The sequence below is a fragment of the Vanellus vanellus genome, assembly GCF_965231255.1.
Source record: "Vanellus vanellus genome assembly, contig: HAP1_SCAFFOLD_1131, whole genome shotgun sequence".
NCBI lineage: Eukaryota > Metazoa > Chordata > Aves > Charadriiformes > Charadriidae > Vanellus > Vanellus vanellus.
The window spans coordinates 45930-57555 of record NW_028127906.1 but is presented as its reverse complement, the minus strand read 5'-3'; the positions used below and the strand labels follow the sequence as shown (position 1 = coordinate 57555).

Below are 11626 nucleotides of genomic sequence, written 5' to 3'. Positions count from 1 at the left end.
GATGGGGGGGGGGGCAGTGGGTGTTGGGGGGGGGGGGTCCCCAGTGATGGGGGTTTACTGGGTGATGGGGGGGGTCACTGGTGAGGGGGGGGGTCCCCAGTAAAGGGGGGGTCACTGGGTGATGGGGGGGTCACTGGGGGGGGGGGGGGGTCACTGGTGAGGGGGGGTCCCCAGTAAAGGTGGGGTCACTGGGTGATGGGGGGGTCACTGGGGGGGGGGGGTCACTGGTGAGGGGGGGGGTCCCCAGTAAAGGGGGGGTCACTGGGTGATGGGGGGGTCACTGGTGAGGGGGGGTCCCCAGTAAAGGGGGGGTCACTGGGTGATGGGCGGTCCCCAGTGCTGGGGGGGGGTCACTGGGTGATGGGGGGGGGGTCACTGGGGGGGGGGGGGGCAGTGATGGGGGGGGGGCGGTCCCCAGTGATGGGGGTTTACTGGGTGATGGGGGGTCACTGGGTGATGGGGGGGGTCACTGGTGAGGGGGGGGGGTCCCCAGTGATAGGGGGGGGTCACTGGGTGATGGGGGGGTCACTGGGGGGGAGGTCACTGGTGAGGGGGGGGTCCCCAGTAAAGGGGGGGTCACTGGGTGATGGGGGGGTCACTGGGGGGGGGGGTCACTGGTGAGGGGGGGGTCCCCAGTAAAGGGGGGGTCACTGGGTGATGGGCGGTCCCCAGTGCTGGGGGGGGTCACTGGGTGATGGGGGGGGGGGTCACTGGGGGGGGGGGGGGCAGTGATGGGGGGGGGGTTCCCAGTGATGGGGGTTTACTGGGTGATGGGGGGGTCACTGGGTGATGGGGGGGGTCACTGGTGAGGGGGGGGGGTCCCCAGTAAAGGGGGGGGTCACTGGGTGATGGGGGGGTCACTGGGGGGGAGGTCACTGGTGAGGGGGGGGTCCCCAGTAAAGGGGGGGTCACTGGGTGATGGGGGGGTCACTGGTGAGGGGGGGGGGTCCCCAGTAAAGGGGGGGTCACTGGGTGATGGGCGGTCCCCAGTGCTGGGGGGGGTCACTGGGTGATGGGGGGGGGGGGTTACTGGGGGGGGGGGGGTCAGTGGGTGTTGGGGTGGGGGGTCCCCAGTGATGGGGGTTTACTGGGTGATGGGGGGGGTCACTGGGTGATGGGGGGGGTCACTGGTGAGGGGGGGGGGTCCCCAGTAAAGGGGGGGTCACTGGGTGATGGGGGGGGGTCCCCAGTAAAGGGGGGGTCACTGGGTGACGGGGGGGTCACTGGGGGGGAGGTCACTGGTGAGGGGGGGGTCCCCAGTAAAGGGGGGGGTCACTGGGTGATGGGGGGGGGGGTCACTGGGGGGGGGGGGGCAGTGATGGGGGGGGGGGGGTCCCCAGTGATGGGGGTTTACTGGGTGATGGGGGGGTCACTGGGTGATGGGGGGGGTCACTGGTGAGGGGGGGGGTCCCCAGTAAAGGGGGGGTCACTGGGTGATGGGGGGGTCACTGGGGGGGGGGGGTCACTGGGGGGGGGAGTCAGTGCTGGGGGGGGGTCAGTGAGTGCTGGGGGGTCACTGGATGCTGGGAGTTCACTGGGGTGATGGCGGGGGGTTTACTGGTGAGGATGGGGGGGGGGGGGTCACTGGTGAGAGTGGGGGGGGGGTCCCCCCTCTGACGAAGTTGGGGGGGGGGTCGTCCCACAGCTCTTCGTGGAGTTGGTGGTGAAGAACCCCCTGTGCCCCCCCCGGCAGCCGGTGCAGAGCGAACTCTTCCGCAGCCGCCTCGACGCCTTCGTCCGGGGGCTCCCCTTCTTCGCCCCCCGCCCCGCCTGAGGGCCCCCCAAAACCCGGGGGGGGACCCCCAAACTCGGGGGGGCACCCCCAAACCCCTGGAGGACCCCCAAACCCCGGGGGGACCCCCCTGACACCCACCCCACCCCCCCCAGGCTGCCCATAAACCCTTTGGGGGTATCCCGACATCCCTGGGGGGGACCCCAAAACTCCTGGGGGACCCCCAAAACTCGGGGGGGACCCCAAAACCCGGGGGGGCACCCCCAAACCCCTGGAGGACCCCCAAACCCCAGGGGGACCCCCCTGAACCCACCCCACCCCCCCCAGGCTGCCCATAAACCCTTTGGGGGTATCCCGACATCCCGGGGGGGGACCCCAAAACTCCTGGGGGGACCCCCAAAACTCGGGGGGGACCCCAAAACTCGGGGGGACACCCCAAAACCCCTGGAGGACCCCCAAACCCCGGGGGGACCCCCCTGAGCCCACCCCCCCCCAGGCTGCCCATAAACCCTTTGGGGGTATCCCGACATCCCGGGGGGGGACCCCAAAACTCGGGGGGGACCCCCAAACTCGGGGGGACACCCCCAAACCCCTGGAGGACCCCCAAACCCCGGGGGGACCCCCTGACACCCACCCACCCCCCCCCAGGCTGCCCATAAACCCTTTGGGGGTATCCCGACATGCCGGGGGGGGACCCCAAAACTCCTGGGGGACCCCCAAACTCGGGGGGGACCCCAAAGCTCGGGGGGGACCCCCAAAACCCGGGGGGGCACCCCCAAACCCCTGGAGGACCCCCAAACCCCGGGGGGGACCCCCCTAAACCCACCCCCCCCACACCCCCCCAGGCTGCCCATAACCCCTTTGGGGGTACCCCGACATCAATGAAGAATATAATAAAATAAAATAAAGAAAAATAAAGAACATAATGAAATAACGAAAAAGAAAATGGCATCAAATAAAATAACAAAGACGATTTAAACTATTTGAACGATGATGGAAATGACGATTTGAACGATGACTTAAAACGGTGATTTGAACGATGACATAAAAGATTTCGACGGCGATTTGGACGATGACTTAAGCGGTGATTTAGACAATTATTCGAATGGTGATTTAGACGACGATTTAAGTTATATAAACGATGATTTAAACGATGATTTAAACAGTTTGAAGGACGATTTGAACGACACTTTAAATGATGAATTAAACGGTGATTTCGACAACGCTTTGAACGATGGTTTGGATAATGATTTTAATGATATAAACAATTATTTAGACGACGTTTTAGACGATGATTTAAACGATCGGAACGATGATTTGAACGAAGACTTAAACGATGGCTTAAACAGTGATTTAGACGATGATTTAAATGATATAAACGATGATTTAGAGGACGATTTAGACGATGATTTGAACGATTATTTAAACAATTTAAATGATATAAACAATTTCGATGATGATTTAGAGGACGATTTAGACGATGATTTGAACGATGATTTGAACGATTATTTAAACAATTTAAATGTTATAAACGATGATTTCGATGATGATTTAGAGGACGATTTAACGATGATTTAAACGATTATTTAAACAATTTAAATGTTATAAACGATGATTTCGATGATGATTTAGAGGACAATTTAGATGATGATTTGAACGATGATTTAAACGATGATTTAAACAATTTAAATGTTATAAACGATGATTTCGATGATGATTTGGAGGACGATTTAGACGATGATTTGAACGATGATTTGAACGATTATTTAAACAATTTAAATGATATAAACAATGATTTCGATGATTTAGAGGATGATTTAGATTATTTGAACGATGATTTGAACGATGATTTAAACAATTTAAATGATATAAACGATGGGTTTGATGATGATTTAGAGGACGATTTAACGATGATTTGAACGATTATTTAAACAATTTAAATGATATAAACGATGATTTCGATGATGATTTGGAGGACCATTTAGACGATGATTTGAACGATGATTTGAACGATTATTTAAACAATTTAAATGATATAAACAATGATTTCGATGATTTAGAGGATGATTTAGATTATTTGAACGATGATTTGAACGATGATTTAAACAATTTAAATGATATAAACGATGGGTTTGATGATGATTTAGAGGACGATTTAATGATGATTTAAACGATTATTTAAACAATTTAAATGATATAAACGATGATTTCGATGATGATTTAGAGGACAATTTAGACGATGATTTGAACGATGATTTAAACGATGATTTAAACAATTTAAATGTTATAAACGATGATTTCGATGATGATTTGGAGGACGATTTAGACGATGATTTGAACGATGATTTAAACAATTTAAATGATATAAACAATGATTTTGATGATTTAGAGGATGATTTAGATTATTTGAACGATGATTTGAACGATGATTTAAACAATTTAAATGATATAAACGATGGGTTTGATGATGATTTAGAGGACGATTTAACGATGATTTAAACGATTATTTAAACAATTTAAATGATATAAACGATGATTTCGATGATGATTTGGAGGACCATTTAGACGATGATTTGAACGATGATTTAGATGATGATTTGAACGATTTAAATGTTATAAACGATGATTTAGACAATGATTTAGATGACGCTTTAGACGATGATTTGAACGATGATTTAGATGGTGATTTAAACGCTTGAAACGATGCTTTGGACAACGCTTTAGACGACCATTCCGATGACGCCGTAGATGGCGCCCAAACGCTCTACTACTTCCTACACCTCTAATAATTCAGCCCCCGCCGGACGTGCGGCCGTTGCCATCATCCAACGTGATTTTAGGTGGAACGTCAAGCGCCGCTCACCCCGTTGTAGGCATCAGCCACCGGCCAAGGGGGTCTCTCGGCCGCGGGGGGTGTCCTCGCTCCGGGGGAGGTGACGGCCACGCGTGTGTGGGGGGCCGTCGCTGGCCCCAGGCTGGTGGCCCCCCCCCCTCAGGATTGACCACCCACCGGTGACGGTTTTCGCCGTTGGCCACGGCCACGCGACGGGGCCCGAGGATTGCTGGGAGCCCAGGGTCTGCCACCCCAAGGGTGAGGGGTACCCAGGTTCCCGGGGCCTAAGGTTAACCACCCCAAGGTGGGATGTTCTCCCAGGGTTGACCACCGCAAAGGGTGATGGACCCCGGGGTGATGGCACCACCGCCGGTTGTCGTTGCAGCCCACAGTTGAGCCCCCCGGAGGTTACGGGTCTCTGATGTCAGGCGGGAAATTGCCATGAACCACTCCTGGCCCCAACGGCACCCTCCTGGGGGACCCCAGGAGGTCCCCTAGGGACACCCCACTTAGACTCAACACCAGGAGGTCCCCTAGGGACATCCCAGTTGGCCAAGGCCCCAGGAGGTCCCCTAGGGACACCCCAGTTGGACCGAACACCAGGAGGTCCCCTAGGGACACCCCACTTGGACACAACACCAGGAGGTCCCCTAGGGACATCCCAGTTGGCCAAGGCCCCAGGAGGTCCCCATAGGGAAGGTGGAGATGGCACCAGGGGACCATGAGGGTTTGAGCAACGAGGTCCCCAAGCGCCTGGGGACACGGGGAGGGGGTTGGGGGGATCCTGGAACCCAGTGAGACCCACCTGGACCCCCTCTTCCCTCCCGCCATCCTCCCCTCGTCCGTCCGTCCACCCCCTGGTACCCACCACCCTCCACCCATTCATCCCCTCATGCGTCTGTCTGTCCATCCATCCCTGTCCTCATCCCTCCATCTGTCCCCTCGTCCCTCCAGCCAGGAGTCAGTTGTCACACTGTCCCCAAAGGGCTCCCGTTGCCCCCAGACCACTCACAGCCATCACTACAGCTGTGACCACCACCAGGACTATGCCGGTGGCCACGGCCACGCTGACGGCTGTCCCCACGGTGGCACAAGCTGCCGTGGCCGGTGGCCATCCCCACGACCACACTAATGGCTGTGACCGTTGGAGGTGGCCAGTGGCCATGGGGGCGACCATGCCAACAGTGGTGGCTGTCCCCATGACCGTGTCCGTGCTGGTGACCCCCACAGCAGCACACGCCGGTGACTGTCCCCACGACCTTGGCGGTGACCACGACCACGCGGATGACCATCCTCATGGTGGCCACGACCATCCCTGTAACCGTAACCACGGGGACGACGGTCCCTGCGGTGAAGCCGGTGGCCATCCCCACGGCGACACAAGCGGCCGTGACCATCTCCATGACCACGTCGGTGGCCACAATCCCACGGTTGACCATTCCCACGGTGGCCACGACGGAAGCCATCCCCATGACCGTACCGGTGGCCATCCCCATGACTGCTGGTGGCCCCACAGCGGCGTGGGGCGGCCGGTGGCCACCCAGTCGCCACCCCCACGGGTGACGGTGACGCCGAGGGACAAGCGGAGCCGGGTGCCGTAGCCAAGGAACCGGATTTTATTCTGCTGCGGTTAAACAAGTGCCCGAGCCCCGGGGGGGGGGGGGAGGGGGGGCCCTGGGGACACCGGGGGACACCGGGGGGGGGGACACCGGGGACACCCGGACACCGGAGTCCCCCCCGCCACCGGGGATATATATATATATTCATATTTATAGTTGCAGTGGTCCTCGTCACTCCTTCCCCCCCTCTCCCCCCAAAAAAAAACCAACCCCACCCCTGGGTGCTGCCCCACTCCCCTCCCCCCCTCCTCCCCCCCCCCCCCCGCACCAGATTTAGGGTGAAACGAGGCATTTCTGGCAGTCTGCCCCTCCCCCACCCCCCCACCCCACCGGATTTTGGGGGGGGGGGGGGGGAAGGGGGGCAGGGAGGGGAAGGGGGAGGCGGGGGTTGGGGGTTAAGGGGGGGGGGGGGAGGGGAGGGGGCCCCCCCACGGCCCCCCCCTCCTCAGTCGTCGATGCAGATGACTTCGCCCCCGCGCGGCTCCTTCTTCTCCGGCCCTTCGGCCTCGCGCTCCCGTTTCACCAGTACCGGGGGGCCGTTGGCGGCGGCTGAGGGGGGGGGGGGAGAAAGGGGGGGGGGAAGACCCACATGTCTGGGGGGTGGGGGTCCGGTCTGGACCCCCACCACAGCCCCCCGACACCCCCCTCCCCCCCCATGGAGCCAGGCGTCTGGGAAAGCCACGGAGAGGGGATTTGGGGGGTGTCCCCCCCCGGACACGGTTTTTGGGGTGTCCCCCTCCCACGGAGACGGGATTCGGGGTGTCCCCCCACCTGTGGGCCCAGAATTTGGGGTGCCCCCTCCCCCCATGGACCCAGAATTCGGGGTATCCCCCACCCATGGACTCAGAATTTGGGGTGTCCCCCCACCCACAGACCCGGGACTTGGGGTGCCCCCCCTCCCACGGATCTGGGATTCGGGGTGTCCCCCACCCGTGGGCTCAGGATTTGGGGTGTCTCCCCCCTCCCGCGGCCCTGGGATTCGGGGTGCCCCCCCTCCCGCAGACCCAAGATTTGGGTTGCCCCCCTCCCACGGCCCCAGGATTCGGGGTGCCCCCCCCCCCACGGCCCCAGAATTCGGGGTGCCCCCCCTCCCACAGACCCAAGATTCGGGGTGCCCCCCCACCCATGGACCCAGAATTCGGGGTGCCCCCCTCCCACGGCCCCGGGATTTGGGGTGCCCCCCCTCCCACGGCCCCAGGATTTGGGGTGCCCCCCTCCCACGGCCCCGGGATTTGGGGTGCTCACCGGTGATGAAGGAGCCCGGTGGCATCTGGCTGTAGTTGGCCCCTCCGGGGGGGAGGGCTGCGGCCGGGGGGGTCCCAAAGGTGCCCCCGTAACTCTGGGGGGTGGCATAGGGCCCCGGCGGGAAGGTCTGGAACGATGGGGACAGCACTGTCACCACCCCCTTGGCCCGTTGCCACCAGGATGGGGGGGGGGGGGACGGGACACGGACACACTTCTGGAGAGGTCTGGGTGGGGGTGTCCCCAAGGCGGGGGTTGTCCCCAAAGGGAGGGGGTGCCCCCAAAGGGAGGGAGTGTCCCCAAAGGGAGGGGGTGTCCCCAAAGGGAGGGGGTGTCCCCAAAGGGAGGGGGTGCCCCCAAAGGGAGGGAGTGTCCCCAAAGGGAGGGGGTGCCCCCAAAGGGAGGGGGACTGACCCCCAGGACAGGGGATGTCCCCAAAGCGAGAGGTGTCCGCAAGGAAAAGGTGTCCCCAAGAAAAGGGTGTCCCCAAGAAAAGGATGTCCCCAAGAAAAGAAACGTCCCCAAAGTGAGGGATGGCCCCAGGACAGGATGTCCCCAAGTTGAAGGATGTCCCCAAGTTGAAGGATGTCCCCAAGGTGCAGAATACCCCAGAGAAAGGACGTCCCCAAGGTGGGGGGATGTCCCCAAGAAAAGAAATGTCCCCAAGGTGAGAAATACTCCAGGATGGGACGTCCCCAAGGTGGGGGGATGTCCCCAAGGTGGGGGGACGTCCCCAAGGTGGGGGATACCACAGGGAAAGGCTGTCCCCAAGGTGGGGGGATGTCCCCAAGGTGGGGGGACGTCCCCAAGGTGGGGGATACCACAGGGAAAGGCTGTCCCCAAGGTGGGGGGACGTCCCCAAGGTGGGGGATACCACAGGGAAAGGCTGTCCCCAAGGTGGGGGGATGTCCCCAAGGTGGGGGGACGTCCCCAAGGTGGGGGATACCGCAGGGAAAGGCTGTCCCCAAGGCCGGGGGGGTCCGTGACTCACGGGCGGGGGGTGGCTCTCGGTGCCCTTGCTGGCCAGGCGGCTGAGGATGCTGCGCTCGGACATCTGGAGGCGGGCGGCGATGGGGGGGATGCGGGAGAGGGTGGCGGGGAGGCGGGTGACATCGGCCTTCATGTCACTCAGCAGCTCCTCCAGCTGGTTCAGCACTGGGGGGAGAGAGAGAGAGAGAGAAAAGAGGGGCGGGGGGGGCCCGTCAGCGCCGGGGGGGGGGCGGGGGGGGCCGCCCCGCGCCGACTCACGACTTACAGCTTACGCACAACTCGCTCACAACGCACAACTTACTCGCGGGTTACTGGGAGGCTACTGGGAGGCTACTGGGAGGGGGCGGCGGGGCGGAAGATACTCACGTGCGAATGGGGAGGGGGGGGGGAGGGAGGGGAGGCCCCATTGCTACCCGGGGGTGGGGGGGGGGAGAAGGGGGACACGCTCTGGGGCGGGAGGGGTCAGAGGTCGCCGGGGACGATGTCCCCGAGTAACCCGGGAGTCACCCCCGGTGCGCGCGTGAACGCGGGGCAGCTACGACTCCTTCAACGCGCTGGAGACTCCTCACTCCGAGAATATTCACTAAACGCTCCGGAGAGACTCCGGGTTTACTCCTGACACCCTCCGGGCATCCACCTCACACACCCCGGAGAGGCTCCGGGTTTATTCCTGACACCCCGGAGAGACTCCGGGTTTACTCCGGGTTTACTCCTGACATCCACCTCAGACATCTCTGAGATACTCCGAGTTTACTCCTGAAATTCTCCGGGTTTACTCCTGACACCCTCCGGGCATCCTCCTCAAACTCCACAGAGATACTCCGGGTTTACTCCTGACACGCTCCAGGCATCCTCCTCAAACACCCCGGAGAGACTCCGGGTTTACTCCAGGTTTACTCCTGACGTGCTCCAGACATCCACCTCAGAGATACTCCGAGTTTACTCCTGAAACTCTCCGGGTTTACTCCTGACACCCCGGAGAGACTCCGGGTTAACTCCAGGTTTAATCCTGGTGCCCTCCGGGCATCATCCTCAGATACTCCAGAAATACTCCAGGTTTACTCCTGACATGCTGTGGGGATCCTCCTCACACACCACAAAGGTACTCCGGGTTTACTCCTGACGTGCTCCAGACATCCACCTCGGACATCTCAGAGATACTCCGAGTTTACTCCTGAAACTCTCCGGGTTTACTCCTGACGTGCTCCGGGCATCCTCCTCACACACCCCGGAGATACTCCGGGTTTACTCCTGACATCCTCTGGGTATCCACCTCGCACACCCCGGAGATACTCCGGGTTTACTCCTGACGGCCTCCAGACCTGCTGCCTACAGACACCGCGGCTCCGCTCTCCTGGAGACACCGGAGATACTCCGAGCGCATCGTTGAGGGACTCAGGGGGGGTTCTACGCTGCAGCTACACCGGAGATGCTCCAGACTCGCTCCGGAGACACCCCGGTTCCCTCTCCGGACACACCAGAGCTACTCCAGGCACGAAATTCAGCCACACCTGAGACACTCCGGGGACGCGCCGTGGTCACTCGGGGGAGGGACATGCTCTAAACACTCCGGAGATACTCTACGTACGCTCCTCAGACACACTAAGGATCCTTCGGGTACACTCCTGGGATACACCGGAGATACTTTGGATACACCAGAGCTACTCCGGATCTACACTACAGCTACACCGGAGACACCCTGAGCACTCTCATCCCGGGCTCCAGCACTGATACTCCGGGGATACCCCCCGAGATCCTCAGCCTACGCCAGCGCCGCTCATTCCTTACTCCAGCGACACCAGAGACACTCCGGCATTGCTCAACACGTTCCTCCGGAGCTCTCCAGCTCTGCTCATCCAAACATCCCGGAGATACACCGGGAAAAACACCACTCCGGGCAAAGCCGTCACACGCAAAGAAGGACACCGCGTCCGTATGACTCCAGCCTGACTCCTGACATGCACCGGGGATACTCCAGCCACCGGGGATACTCCGAATATCCTCCTTCCGCGCCTCCGGAATCCTCCGGCTAAACATGACGGGTTAACGAGGGGACACACGAGTGACACGCTCCAGCCGTACACAACAAGACACATCCTAGCGCAAAGCGACAGAGGCACCCGCCTGCCCCACAGCCCCTCGGCCCCCCTAAACCCACACCCCGCCGTTACTCCCACCCCCCCAAAAAAAAAAAAAACACCCCACCCCCTCCCCTCGGGGACCCTCCGCAGCTGCTTCGCCCCCCCCGCGGTGTCCCTTTCGCCCCCCCCTCAACACCCCTCTCCCCTCCCCCAACCACCACCCGCCAACCCCCTTTCTCCGGCCGCCAGAAAGCACACGCAGAGCAAGGATACACCGGGAGCCGGTTGGGAGGAGAACCCCACTTTAATGATTGAGAGAGCGCGGTACAGAGGTGCGAGGCGCTACACGGGGCGTCCGCGCCGGGGGCGCCGGCCCACCCGCCTCTTACCCTTGTGCAGGACGGCGTTCGCGGGCTTGTTGCCCGCCAGCGACTCCTTGGACAAGTGCTGGTGGCTCTCGGCCAGGCACTCGACCTCGGCGAAGCGGGTGTTGAGGGCCATGGCGGGGTGGCTGGGGTCCTGCGTCATGTTCAGGTAGGCGGCGCGACGCAGCTGCTCCTCGATCACCAGCGCCTGCTCCAGGAGCTGCGGGGACAAGGGAGAGGGGTGGCACGGTAGGGGGGGGGGGGGGGAGGAGGGAGAGGACACCCAGGGACCCATATTTGATGTCATCCATGGCTTAGAGGACTCAATCGTCCGCACACCCAACTCTGATGTCACCCAGCGCTCACAGAGGACACAGGCGTTCGCACACCCAACTCTGACGTCACCCAGCGCTCAGAGAGGACACAGGCGTCCGCACACCCAACTCTGACGTCACCCAGCGCTCACAGAGGACACAGGCATCCCGACACCCAACGCTGACATCAACCAGCGATCAGAGAGGACACAGGCATCTCAACACCCAACTCTGATGTCACCCAGCAGTTACAGAGAGGACCCAGGCATCCCAACACCCAACTCTGACGTCACCCAGCGCTCAGAGAGGACCCAGGCATCCACACACCCAACTCTGACATCACCCAGCAGTTACAGAGAGGACACAGGCATCCCAACACCCAACTCTGATGTCACGCAGCAGTCACAGAGAGGACACAGGCGTCCGCACACCCAACTCTGACGTCACACA

General features: G+C 60.5%; 1 protein-coding gene across 1 annotated transcript in view; it reads right to left on the bottom strand.

The window, feature by feature from the left end:
- Positions 1–6160: 6160 nt before the first annotated feature.
- LOC309684858 (chromodomain-helicase-DNA-binding protein 3-like) overlaps positions 6161–11626 on the bottom strand; it is a 51292-nt gene continuing 45826 nt past the window's right edge. Inside the window, 4 exon segments of the mRNA XM_082500706.1 lie at positions 6161–6733; positions 7430–7556; positions 8418–8581; positions 10887–11082. Of these exon segments, the coding sequence (XP_082356832.1) occupies positions 6630–6733; positions 7430–7556; positions 8418–8581; positions 10887–11082 (591 nt within the window). The 3' untranslated portion in view covers positions 6161–6629.